At 38.9% G+C, this 14,009-nt stretch overlaps 1 protein-coding gene and 1 long non-coding RNA gene across 4 annotated transcripts; both read left to right on the forward strand.

Annotated features, from left to right (window-relative positions):
- The first annotated feature begins 1,129 nt into the window (after nt 1-1,129).
- On the forward strand, nt 1,130-3,650 carry LOC113287044. The gene is made up of 2 exons (XR_003329676.1): nt 1,130-2,839; nt 2,991-3,650. It is a non-coding gene; the product is annotated as an uncharacterized LOC113287044 (long non-coding RNA).
- Nucleotides 3,651-7,707: 4,057 nt separating this feature from the next.
- On the forward strand, nt 7,708-13,788 carry LOC113287045 (U4/U6.U5 tri-snRNP-associated protein 2-like). 3 transcript variants are annotated; one of them, XM_026535709.1, is made up of 11 exons: nt 9,051-9,320; nt 10,265-10,627; nt 10,737-10,981; nt 11,092-11,176; nt 11,276-11,461; nt 11,577-11,744; nt 11,878-12,027; nt 12,146-12,317; nt 13,083-13,254; nt 13,376-13,481; nt 13,646-13,788. In XM_026535709.1, exons 2-10 carry the CDS (start codon nt 10,289-10,291, stop codon nt 13,467-13,469), a joined length of 1,611 nt encoding a protein of 536 aa, XP_026391494.1. In that variant the 5' UTR covers nt 9,051-9,320; nt 10,265-10,288; the 3' UTR covers nt 13,470-13,481; nt 13,646-13,788. The 3 variants fall into 3 exon arrangements, with proteins under 3 accessions (XP_026391495.1, XP_026391494.1, XP_026391493.1); XM_026535710.1 differs by having other exon boundaries at nt 7,708-9,320; nt 10,718-10,981; nt 13,376-13,788; XM_026535708.1 differs by having other exon boundaries at nt 9,055-9,320; nt 13,376-13,788.
- Nucleotides 13,789-14,009: the final 221 nt, after the last annotated feature.

Consider the following 14,009-nt stretch of genomic DNA (forward strand, 5'->3'; position numbering starts at 1 on the left):
AGTTTAGACCCCAATTTTTATAGCAGTTTGGTTATGGATCGTGTAGATCGAACCATTCCGTTAATGGATGCGATTAAAAGGCTCAATGACCCCCAAAGCGAGTTATTATTACTTCGCAATTGTGCCGGGGTTTCGCTTTTATATTTCACCATGCGAACTACAACACCGATGGCAATATTGGAAGCTCAAATGGCATTTGAAACCACCTCTTCAATTACATGAGACAGTTGATTATTGGAGACGGTCCCGATTTTGGCCCACTACAACAACGACTTATCTCCTTGCCTATCAAGGATGGAGGTTTGGGAATTTACACCATGTTGGATACCCAACACTACTGTTACCTTGCCTCTTGTATTCAAACCTTGTCACTACAAGACAAGTTATTGCGTAACTCTGGAATTATTGTTCGAAGTCCACGGTTTCAGCAGGCATTAGACCTTTACACACAGGTATGTGGCATCGAACATTCTACATTCAGCATTAACAAAACTGCCCCCCATTCGATGAGTTCCTTGCCAGTCCCATACTTTGATGCTGTGAAGAAGGAGATGCACATCCGGTATAATATGTCAGAACATGATGTTGTTCTTTGGAAATGCAATAGAATTAAGCATGTTGAAACATGAAAAATATTCCCCCTTAGCCGGCCTAGAGCGCCCCCAAAAGGGAGGCAAACCCAACATGAAACATGGGGACTTAGAGACTAAAGCCCAAGTCCACTAAGAAAGTATCCATAAGATGGAAAGGACAAAGGAGGAATTAATAGGAAAGAAAAAGGTTGTATTAGAGAAGGGATGACATTAGAGGTAATTAAGGAGGTTTATGACATGTGGCATGATATCATAAAAAAAGGGGCTTTTGAAAAGTTTATATAAAGAGGCATGTAGTACAATGAAGGGAATCCTTTTACTCTCTCTCTCCACTTGAGAATTGGGTGTGTTGTGTTTAGGACTTGTAGAACCTCAAACCTAAATTCACCCCTCAACATTTGGCGACCACCCCCGGAGATTCGTGCCTAGCCCAGCCACCAATTCCCTCGATCGCCTTTCTTTCACCTTTACGCCCATAGCCGCTTACCTCTGTTCCTCGTAATTAAACCATCTCCGCGCACGAGAGTCACAACTCACAAGCATAAACGCCTCCTATTTCTAAACAGAGCTTCTAAACGAACCCTCCCCGCGTTCACCGTCACGTCACCAGCGCTCTTGAACTACATCAGGGCCGCCCTCGACAACACGATTTTTCGCCATCCTTCTCAAAACACAAGTATCAACCCCGATTCATCAACAACGACCTTGGAGATTCATCGGTACTCAAGCAAGATCAGTTCGGTTCTAAATGGAGAGATTCACTATCAACAACCAAGTCGGGAGATTCAAGATCGAACTGATAAGTCATATCTGCTGGTTATCATTCAGTACAATTATTAATTGCATCTTCTGTTTCCTCTCTTCAGAAAAATGTTTTAGGGTTTTAAAATCTTCAGATTGCTTTCGATGAGTTAGTCTAAATTGAGAACCGGAACTAGTTTTTGCAGTTGCTTGTTTGTTCTAATCGTTTTGATATAAGGGTTTTAAGCAGATATACAAAATTTTGGCATGTTGATTCACCACAACCCTTTACTCCTAGCTCTAATCCTAAAATTGGCTCGAGATTTGTAATCAGCATGTCTTCCTCGTCATTACCCATCAAATCATTTTTGATTTATTCTCAATTTCTCGACCTAATCGGAATTTAGGTTTTTCCTGATTGATTTAATCTCCCTTCCCCTCTCTTCTGTTTTTAATCAGTCGGCAGGAAATATGAAACTGCTAGGTGTATATAAGACAGAAGAAGTCTAGTTCAAGCACCTGGTACACAGTTGTAACATGGTTGTGGCATCGTCCAGAAGCGGCTACTACGAATCGGCTCTGTTTATTGTCATCTTCTCTTGGAGCATAATAACAACAAATCAGCTACAAAGGTCTCTTGATCGAAATATGGCTTGGGGGAGATTAATTCAGCTCGTCTCATATTAAGCGTATCAGAAGTTCAACCAAAACCACTGCCTCGCAATAGCCAACAATTGCCTGATAACCTTGTGAATTAATGGCACCATCAGCGCTCGTCTTAGAAAGAAGAATATCAACATCAAACTAAGGAGGCCGATTACAGTCCCACAGTGCACAGCTGACCATCCAAGCCACTGCCGTTTTGCCACGTGATTCATCAAAGACCGGGAGTCGACGAGAATTGTAACTTGAGAAAGAGCGTGTAAGATCTAGCCACCTAATATGAGTCTCATCAGCGCCACTTGAATGCATCAGCGCCTCTTTTCCATTGCCCATCATGCTCACAGGATCATGGATAACATACTATGAAGGATAAGATTTATACTTCTATCCTTAATCCCTTTATGTTGCTTACCTGTTTTGCGGTTTGTATGAGATATGGTTTTGAGAAAAGAAGAGAAAGGAAGGGACGTATATGTTAATCTTCACGCATTAAGGGTCACTATATCTTACGGCTTGTTCATTATCAAGGATCGTTATCAAATGCCTATCTAATATCTCCTGTAATATGTTCAGTATCCTAATTGCCTTGTTCATATGCTAAGCTGGTTGATTGTTGCATGCAGTAATTCGGGATGGTTTATTGTTATTAGCTTCCGCCAGTTACTCATCTGCATTGAAGAATACTCTCAAAACGGAACAAAGAGCCGCTGGAGTTAGTAAGGGACATCCACAGCTTCACTATTTAAACTTGTAGGATCGAAGAACTAATGAGAATAGGCGAGCTGTAACCCCGACTGCAACAGCTAAACCATGGAAGTAGCCACCTCTGTGTTAGAATACAGGTTAAGTATTACACCCTCTATAATATATACTACTCCTACAGTTCCCCTTTGTAGTTTCCTTGGCAAATAATGGTGGTTACACTACATAATCCTAGCACCACAACAAGCCAATGCCGCTTCTTTATTTCCCCGCGTCCGTGCCTTCGTCCAGCTAAATTAGTTCTGGAGATCTCTTGGGTCAAATCACAATTGATGAAGGAGAAACCAGTCCATTGACGCGTGATCAACCACTACCAGCTCAACCCATGACAACAGCGCCAGCGCTTCCACTCTTTACAAAACTACCAGCCAGAGCTGAGAGAAGGAAGTTATAGAGAAGCAGCGACGCATTACTTAATCCCATCAGCACTACTTGACTGACTTCACCAGCATCATCACTTAACCATCGGGAGAAATAGAAGCCGTCCTGTTAATGCCGCTCGCCTATGCTAAATCTCGCCAGCACCACTTCTCCCTTTTAAGCCTCTTCATCTAATAGGTAAGACTTGGTAGGCTTCTATATCTCCTATTCAAGATTACCTGAGATGTATGTTTTGTATTTGAAATCGTCAAGAACGTACCCCCTGATCTATATGTTCGAAATTTCAGATGCCATAGTTTAGTGTTTACTAAAATGAAGGACTAGTACATCTTTGGTGCCGCTTACAATCCATCGTAGTCCAGCCCGGCTATTTTACACGCATGTTATACTTTATTTTATAGGAACACATTTCTACGCTTCATCGTATGTCTATCTTACACTCCATTGTGCATTTAGTCAATTAAAAGCATGAAATGGCTAAGTTCTATATAGATGTTTTATGCTTTATGATTTATCATCTAGTCGCATGTATATGCTGTCACTTTCTTCACAAGTGCTACCACGTGCCTTTTTGAGATTTTCTTTCATGAGACCCTCACAAGTATTTTTTGTTTCACGCATATGTACATCCACGCTTTAAGAAATATGCATGTCATCTAGTCACATATGTAGGTTGTCACTTTATTTTTACAAAGCATCGCTTTGACTTGAATACCATGATCAGTAATGAAAAAAAAAAGGCTGTTAACTCCACAAGCATCATTATTATATCGACATTTGCGCCCATGAGTAACCTAGTCCCATGTATACGCTGTTAACTCCACAAGCATCATTATTACCTTGTTTTGAACTCCATAATTGGTGATGCAACAAAAATTCTAGTAACGTGTTCCGGGCACCATGCTAGAAAGGGTCCATAAAAGCCGCTTGAACAAAAATTTATAAAAGGTCTCAGGTCAGCTAAGGGCGCCTGATTGACTGACAAATCTACAGGATGCCTCAGGTCAGCCAAAGTTGCCGGATTGACTGGCAAAAGGTCTCAGGTCAGCCAAAGGCGCCTGATTGACTGACAAAAGGTCTCAGGTCAGCCAAGGGCGCTTGATTGACTGACAAATCTACAAGAGGTCTCAGGTCAGCCAAAGTGGCCTGATTGACTTTCAAAAGGTCTCAGGTCATCCAAAGGCGCCTGATTGACTGACAAAAGGTCTCAAGTCAGCCAAAGGCGCTTGATTGACTGACAAATCTATAAAAGGTCTCAGGACAGCGAGGGGCGCCTGATCGACTGACAAATTTACAAAAGGCTACGGGATGCATAGATACCCGGTCGGCTGATGAGTTTACAAAAGGCCCCAAGATGGGTCACAAATATACGAAAAGGTGACGGGTTGATATGCTCATCCGATTGGCCACATATATACAAGAAGGCGACGGGTTGCTCCGCGCATCCCATCGACCACATATATATAAAAAGGTGACGGGTTGATATGCTCATCCCATCGCCCACATATATACAAAAAGGCGACAGACAGTATCTACATCTAGAGTCTCCACCTTTGAACGCGCCTAACACAAAGCACTCGCCAAAGCCAAATCCCGATCAGCTTCGTCTACCAACTTGATGTTGTCCATAATCTTATCAGACGACTGTGATCCCCGCATAAGTGAGATAATCTCTTCATGCTCGTCATAAGCTTTACGCGCCTTTAATGAATCACCCTAAGAGACCCCAACATGACCACCTCCTCCTTCAACACTAATAAGCGTACTAGTTCACCCCGAAGGTAGGATGGAGATATAAGCGCAGATGAGATTCCCAGAGTCAAGGTATATCCAAGAAGATGTGGAGTCGCTCGATCAGAGAAATGAAGATGACAACCAGATATGGGGCATCCTATAATGGAAACTTTAAGATGGCATCCTCAGAGGACAATGACTACTGTCCAAAAGTAAAACTTAAGATAAGGCATGATGTGACTACCGGGTCATTTGACAATTGACCCAATAGTCAGGGGACTAATGTTGATACATGAAAAATATTCCCCCTTAGCCGGCCTAGCGCGCCCCCAAAAGGGAGGCAAACCTAACATGAAACATGGAGACTTAGGGACTAAAGCCCAAATCCACTAAGAAAGTATCCATAAGATGGAAAGCACAAAGGAGGAATTAATAGGAAAGAAGGAGGTTATATTAAAGAAGGGATATCAGAGGTAATTAAGGAGGTTTAGGACATGTGGCATAATATCATAAAAAGTGGGGCTTTTGAAAAGTCTATATAAAGAGACATGTAGTACAATGGAGGGGATCCTTTTTCTCTCTCTCTCCTCTTGGGAATTGAGTGTGTTGTGGCTAGGACTTGTAGAATTTCAAACCTAAATTCACCCCTCAACAAAGCATGCGTAAGTTTTTTTGTTAGCTATCACAATATACATGCTTAACCAGAAATTTGGCCCTCGCCAGTTCCGTTCGGTTCTTTGTTACAGGCTAGGTATTCCACTTTTCGAAGATAACAACTTATGTCCTAGACGTAACAGGAAGATGGACATTTTCGGTGATATTGCCCTACATTGCAAACATGATGTCGGTCTTAAATTCCGTCATGACCTTGTCCAGGATACATTTCCAGATATATGTTTCTGAGCTGGAGTTCCGGTGAGAAAGGAAGCCGCTTTGGGATTTCTTTCTCATGATGGTGAGGAATTACGACCAGCAGATATTTTAGTTTATAACCATGACAATGGACCTGATATATATATGAATGTTACAAGTGTTTCGCCTTTTACAGATAGAGGAATTAATTCCTACATACCAGGTGTTGCCATTGCCAATGCTGAAGCTCGTAAACAGAATAAGTATCTTGACATTTGTAGGGCTGATGGTTATGGTTTTGGTACTCTCACTTTTACTACCTTGGGGACGACATTGTGGATTTTTTGAAAAGATTGAAGAATTATCTGGCTAGTCATAATGTTAAAAGTGGAAGTTTTCTGTTTCATAGATTAGGATTAGTTATTTAAAAGGGAATAGGTGTCCAACTAGTGGCTAGGCTTCCTACTAGCTTCTTTTAATCTCTTTTTGTGTATCATTAATAAATTTTCATTTCAGTGAAAAAAAAAGAAGAAAATGCTATTTTAGTTATTTGACTGTATGCCAGGGGTTAGTCGTGGGAGAGTTCGAGAAATTTTAATGTATTTGGGTTTTCTCCTGTTAGTCCTGAGGGAGTTTGAGGGAGTCTCTCCAAATCCCCGTTAGTCGTGGGGGAGTTTAGAGGAGTCTCCTAAACTCCCTAGAAAACACCTGTTAGTCGCTGGAGAGTTTAAAAAAAGCTCTTGAACTCCCTGTTAGTCATAAAACCCTACAATACTAGGGAGTTGGTTGCTTTGGGGAGTTCGAAGGAGTTTTTAGTGTATTTTGGTCTCACAACAAATCTCTCAAAAGAGTAGAGATTTTAGTGTATTTTGGTCTCACAACCAAATTGGTTCAAAATCTTTCTTTTCAAACCATACGGATTTCTCAAATCTCACCAACAAAAATGTTGTTCCCAACATGATGAAATGATTGTCAGATGATGGCCATTATGATACGGTGAAACATTTCTAGGAAAATATTAGGATAGTGATCTAGAGTCCATGAAAACGTGTGGATATATAGATTTGTTTAGATCTACATATCCCGTAAGATGCACCAGCAAAAAAGAAGTAGAAGTCTTCACAATTAGCGCTTCCCTGAGTTGAACTACATTACCACTTCTGCAACCACCGTCAAAACTATTTTCTCACCACTACCATCACCACCTATAACCAACCACTACTCCCTTAACCACCCCAAATAAGAACCCTAATTTGAGAAATAAATAAGATTCAATAAATGCTATAGCTCGGAGAAAAGATTTTGTACCAAATTTTAATTCCATCACAATACGTGACACATTTGGTCGCTCTCGGTGGACAGTTAGTAAAAACTTCAACAAGAAAATGTGGAAAAATGTTCGTGAACAAAGGGAGTTAGAATTGTATGGAGACCGTTAAATTGAAGGGAAAAAAATTTATCTCGTTTCACAAAATAACATACTATTGATACAGAGATATGATCATTTTCATTTATTTTTTTTCTTTAGATTAAAGATCAATGTTATTTGCAAATGAGGGTTTATTGTTTCTTAAAAGAGAATGAGTTAGGAGTGAACTCTCTCAAACTCCCCTAAACTCCCTCTAATAAACTCTCTCAAACTCCATACACTCCCGCAAACTCCCTGAACTCAAAAATACCAAACTCTCTCAAACTTCCTACACTCTCTCAAAATCTCTCAAAATTCCTGAGATTTAAAATAGGGTAATTTAACAAAGTGGCCAGCTTCCAACCATATATTTAATAAACCGTCCAAAAAAATTAAACCTTTTATAAAGTAGCCTTTCTGTTAGTTTACACATATGGGTCCACCAGATTGGTCTATGTGATTGACTAAGTCAATTTTTCATGGCATAATGACCATAATATCCTTATAAGTTAATAAAGAAATCGATGGTATATTGTGCTTCTTCTTCTTTAGGCATTCTGTTCTTGCCATTACCATTAAAACCAAACCAGCAAAACCATTCAAGAGATCTTCGAGATTAGGGTACCATTAAAAAATAAAATTATTGATTGATTATTCATAAGATTTGATGGTATACCAAGAACCAGCTTTTGTGTTCGATTACAGTGCATAGAAGTTGAAATTTAAGGAAGAAGAAGAATGAAACTCTTAAATTGAAGCAATATGGGTCTTCAAATGGAGTAAGTACATCAAACCCAATGTTTATTTATCTTCGTATTGCTCGTATTAGATGGTTAATTGTATTAAATTTTTACATGGAGTAAAAATTGAATTTAGGGTTTTTCAAATTTTGGGGTTTACTGATTTAAAATGACCTTTCCGTCAATGAAAGCGATTTCATTGTATAGTTTGATTTGACTTAAGATAGGTTGAAGGACAAGGGAGATGAAGACGACATTTGATTGTTATTACAGAAAAACACAAGGGAAAATGAAGAAGACATTTGAGTTAACTCTTTGTGTGGTGATGGTGTTGGTTGATTTGCAAGTGTTTTTGTTGATCTTGATGATACACCAGGGAAGTAGAAACTCTGTCTCAAATGTGTTCCCTGTCTCTCAATTGTTCTTCAATCTTTTGTTATAGATAGTCAATCTTTGCTGATGATTTTTTGATTCTTCAGTTAAATAAACTCAATTTGAGACAATGGGTTTCGCTAATTCATCTTATATATGTTTGCAGTGAGTTGTTAGGACAGTGGGAAAGAATTTCAAAGTAAAGATGAGGAAGTGACATTATGCGTATGAATTCTGTTGAGCTTGGAAGAATGGGTTTGTGCTTGATAAAGTGGTAGTTCTAGGAGAAGTTTTAGCAGAAATTAAGCATAGAAGAATCAGGCAAAGTCTTGACTTGATTCTCCATCTAACAATGTCGGAACAGCGACAATTTTTGCACCTTTTTTACCTGGTAAAACCAAACCATTCTCACCTGATGCTTTGGTGTTGATTATTTGTAATGCATGGTTTAAGATCGGTGGAATTTTCGTGTTTGTAATTGTTTAAAAGATTGAGTTTGTGTTAGATATGAATTCAAAGCAGGGAAGGAGTATGGAAAAGTTTACAAATCGATCACATATCTATCCCTTTCTAACTAGTTTCACACACTCAACATGTATGTAGAAATGCCTAAATGATGTTCTTCACTTGATCTAAGTCACCGAGTCGACTCGAAAATGACTCGTAACACTAACTCGATTTAGTCAGTCCATGGAAAGGGTATTAGTGTCCTTTACTAGGTCGGATGACTACCAGATCCGTAGTTAACTTCTATTACCCGTTTTTTTCAAAAAACGGGATGGAAAATATCAAACTCGGCCACTTTATATAACGATTAAAAATAATGGCCACTTTAAGAAGTATAGGCCAAAAAGTTGACCACTTTATAAAAAAGCCCTTTAAAATACACTCAACTCCCCAGAAATCCCTTGAGGACTAACCCCCTGGTAATCTGGGACGGTGGGACGAATAATAATAACAAAGAAACGGGAGCCGAAACTCAAAATTCAGAAAATTGGAGGTCTCATAATTGCAGCCATCGTTCCCCTCTGGAACCCTAGATAATTCGTTCCAGGATCAGCAACTCAAACCCAGGTCAGTTCTCTTTCTCCCTCTCCTGCCTCCCTTTATATTAGGGTTTTTCTTTTCGTTCTGCTTGAAATTATTTGTTAATTCGTGAATTCATCGAAATTTTACTTGCAGAAACTGAGAAAACCCTGGCCCTAATTTATGTATTGATTCTTGAACTAGATAAAAACGTGGATGAATGAATCGCATGATTTTCTGAAAACCGTTTCACAATTCGAAACACTGGAAACGAAGTACCAAATCTCATAAACCCTAGAAAGATGAATACTAGTTTTAAAAAGAAGAGAAGACCTAACTAACAAATACTAGGAAGATGTGAAGCCTTAATGATTCCGTCATTCCTCAGGTTGTTTTTAGAACCATGGTTTTAGGGTTTTGATTGATGAATTAGAGATCCTTGAATGTTTGACAAAAAAGTTTGGATGAGTGAAGGTGGGTGAATTAATGGGTGTTGTTATGTACTGAGTTTGTATTGATTTGTTTTTAGACAATAGTGGTTGGGGATTTTGATAAACCGGAGATCTTTCGCGGCAAAAAGTTCAGTTGAGTAGGATTCGGTGAACCGATGGGTGGAATGTTCTGACTTGTTTTCTTTTGTTTTTATCTCGTTTGAATGTGGCTACTCGAATGGACTTGAGCTTGGTGTGATTTACTAATTTTTAACCTTAACAACTCCATCCCACTGTTAATTTTAGAAAACACTGGTTTAGGGATTTTGATATGATATACCAGAGACCTTTCATTGTCCATTAATGTTCGGAAAAAAGTTCAGTTGAGTAGGGTTCGGTGAAACCATGCGTTTTATGTAATAAGTTTGTATTGTTTTTTTTTTTTTTTTAATATTCTTTGAATGTGGCTGCTCATCTCAGTGAGCTTGGTGGGTCTTATATAGCCTCGAGAATAATGCTTTTTGATTTAGTTCTTGTGTTTTTTACTTTTTTATATTGCAGAGTGTAGGTGAAGTAAAGGAGACAATGAATAGGAAGAGAGAAGATGATGATGGGAAAATCGAAGTAAAGAAGCCAAAGCTTGAACGGGAATCTTCTTTAACTCCTCCCTCAGTCATCGATAATCCTCTTCTTCCACTTGCTTCTTATGATGATGATGACGATGACGATGAAGAGGAGGATATAAGGAGGGGCAGAATTATTAACGAGGATGAGCAGATAGATGGAAAGATTGGAGACAATGGTGTTAAAGAAGAAGAGGAAGATGATTATTCTGATGATGAACAAGACATGTTTCAAGGTAGGCGCAACCACCAGATTGAAATCAGGAGGGACTGTCCTTATCTTGATACTGTCAATCGCCAGGTGAGTTTATGAAATGATGATTTGGGCGTTTTCACATTATCAGTAATGGTTACTTTGTCTCATGTGTAACTGACAATAGCTTGATTATAGCTTGTTTTCTGTTTATCAGGTTCTGGACTTCGATTTCGAGAAATTTTGTTCTGTCTCTCTCTCAAATCTGAATGTGTACGCATGTTTAGTATGTGGAAAGTATTACCAAGGAAGGGGTCGTAAGTCTCATGCATATACTCACAGCCTCGAAGCAGGGCACCATGTTTATGTCAACCTTCAAACAGAAAAAGTTTATTGCCTTCCTGATGGATACGAGATTAATGATCCGTCATTGGATGATATTCGACATGTTTTGAACCCAAGGTAAACTCTTCGCATTTTGTTCATCTGTGTACTCCTTCTGTTTTCTTGCGTGGTTGTTGCTTTCTCTATATGCTTACAAATGTTCTTATTGCCAATTTATTGCTTCACAGGTTTAGTAGGGATCAAGTTGTACAGCTTGAAAAGAATAAGCAATGGTCAAGAGCCCTTGATGGTTCGGACTATCTTCCTGGGATGGTATATATGCCGTTTTATCCATTTAACTATTAACTTTTTCTTAGGCAGTTTGGACTTATCTGTATTCAATTCCTGATCATCATTTTGGTTATATTTCAGGTGGGACTCAATAACATTAAGGAGACCGATTTTGTGAATGTCATTATACAGTCGTTAATGCGAGTTACTCCTTTGAGGAACTTCTTTCTCATTCCTGAGAACTATCAGCACTGCAAATCGCCTCTTGTTCATCGATTTGGTGAACTCACTCGAAAGATTTGGCATGCACGGAACTTTAAGGGCCAGGTTTGTATATCAATATCTTTGTTTCCACAACATGATTTTTACCCCCCTATATGTAAAGCACCAAACCAAAAATCAAATATAAAACAATATTTGACCTTCATAAACCTATCTACAGGTGAGTCCCCATGAGTTCTTGCAGGCAGTCATGAAAGCCAGCAAAAAACGTTTCCGGATAGGAGCACAGTCCGATCCAGTGGAGTTCATATCCTGGCTACTAAACACACTGCATGCTGATCTCAGAAGCTCGAGAAGTAACACAAGCATCATTTACAAGTGTTTTCAGGTACGGATCCCTTACTTCAGTTGAATTATTTTTATTTTACATATATTAGTTCCATAGACCAAATCATCAAACTCATTTTTTATTGAAGAAAAAGGAAGATGCTTTGCATGATCTTAACTATTTTTCTTTACAGGGGGAGCTGGAGGTTGTCAAAGAGACTCATGGAGCTGAACGTGGCAAGGTAGTGATGGAAACTACTAGAATGCCTTTCTTAATGCTTGGACTTGATTTGCCACCTCCTCCTCTCTTCAAAGATGTAATGGAGAAAAATATTATACCACAGGTTTGTGACTCAATACCCATGTGACTATGTTAATGCTGTCAGCAAATGGACGATTTAGTGGGGTAACATCTTCACACATCCTACTGAAATGTTGTTTAAATTGTTATGTGCATTTCAGGTTCCATTATTTAACATACTGAAGAAGTTTGATGGTGAGTCTATTACAGAGGTTGTGAGGCCTTCCATTGCCAGGATGCGGTATCGAGTCACCAGATTGCCTCAATATCTTATTCTCCATATGCGTCGGTTCACGAAAAACAATTTCTTCATAGAGAAAAACCCAACTCTTGGTAAGTCAGTCACTTTTTCTTAGATATAGTAAAATATATAAATTGACCTACTTTATTTGTCATCACCTTGCCGAATATATTGGGCCATTTATATGATGTAGTTCAGTGCCTTCGAAAAATCTGTCAGTTGAGACCATTGCCTGTTTTCACGGGAGACTAGGAGTATATAGAGATTGTTTTTAAAACTTAATTTCAGAATAATTAATAAGTCAAAAGGCCATATTGGGAAAATGACTTATCCTAGACCTCATTCGACCCATGTTCCCAGGACAAATGCTACATTGTTGTTCCATACCATCTAAGTCCCATTTTGATGGTTGGGTCCAGTAATTACTCGAGATGATTGACATTGGTACAGTCAGTTTGGAAGAAAATGCTTAGTTTTTAAAACGGATTATAGCGGGGATTAAGTCAGTTAAATGGAAGTTTGATAGCTTAATATCTGTGTGGTTTTTCGTATCAAATACTGGGCTATAATATAGATTTTTCAGAGAGACAAATATTTGGACATTATTACTGGTAATGTGATTGTTGTTGGGATGTGCGGACTTAGCTGTCTCATATTAAAGAAGTAATGGTGAGGTAGGATGTTCTAGTCTATTAAGTATCAATCATATGGTTGATCTCTTGGCCCATGTGAACTTGTGGTTCGATAGGATCACTCACGTCTAACAAGTTTATGATAAAACCAGTCATTCTCTTGTACAATCTTTTATGTTTTGCCCGTTTCGGTTACTGATAACTTGTCTTATCGGTGTCAATCAGTTAACTTTCCTGTGAAGAACCTCGAGCTCAAAGACTACATCCCGTTACCTGCACCAAAAGAAAACGAAAAGCTGCGCTCGAAGTATGATTTGATTGCAAATATTGTTCATGACGGAAAGCCTGGGGAAGGGGTTTATAGAGTATTTGTACAGCGGAAATCAGAGGAATTATGGTAACAAAACTCGACGATCTTGCGAATAATTTTATTCTGTATATGATGAATAATAAATGCATCAGTAAATAACAGTGTAGACCTTTACTGACACTTTTGTTTCTGTGGTCTATGTCTATAGGTATGAGATGCAGGATCTTCATGTTGCCGAAACACTTCCACAGATGGTTGCTTTATCCGAGACCTACATGCAAATTTATGAGCTGCAGCAGTGATAAAGATTCAAGGTTTTGGTTTGTTGGATTATACAGATTGTTGTTTAATCCCATATTTTAGAACTGCTATGAAGACGTTTCCAAAATTAATTTTGTTGTTTCCTTCCTGGAAGGTTCTTCTACTGTAGGGATCTGGCACTGTGGTGCTGATTTGAACCTTTTTTTTTCCCTCACAGAAAATAGAGCACTTATAGGTCGGCTAAAATTCCACAAACAACAGTCTCGCACTCAAGGGATCATCATATATTATGACTAAAGAACAGAACACAGTGTATTTAGCTTTTAAATAGTTCTTCTGAATCCATCTTTGATTTATGTATGGGTGGCATATTTGTATCCCTTCCTATAGGTTTTCAAAATGATCTCTTTTGTATCCCTTCCTGCAACAACATAGGTTTTCAAAATGGTCTCTTGCTTTTCAAAGTTACCATCTTAGGTTTGACCGGGCGGGACACCAGTTCTCTACCGAAATGCAGTGTTTAGACCCATATATGCACTTTCAACAATCTTACTTCTACCATTTGAAGTTTCCAGTGAGCC

Source organism: Papaver somniferum, chromosome 6 (genome assembly GCF_003573695.1).
Source record: "Papaver somniferum cultivar HN1 chromosome 6, ASM357369v1, whole genome shotgun sequence".
NCBI classification, from domain to species: domain Eukaryota; kingdom Viridiplantae; phylum Streptophyta; class Magnoliopsida; order Ranunculales; family Papaveraceae; genus Papaver; species Papaver somniferum.

Bases quoted from the DNA above. Each gene is read 5' to 3' on its own strand.
- LOC113287045 (XM_026535709.1), top strand. From the start codon at position 10,289: ATGAATAGGAAGAGAGAAGATGATGATGGGAAAATCGAAGTAAAGAAG. The intron at 11,745-11,877 runs GTACGGATCCCT...TTTTCTTTACAG, and splicing joins TCATTTACAAGTGTTTTCAG to GGGGAGCTGGAGGTTGTCAA. The intron at 12,028-12,145 runs GTTTGTGACTCA...TGTGCATTTCAG, and splicing joins AGAAAAATATTATACCACAG to GTTCCATTATTTAACATACT.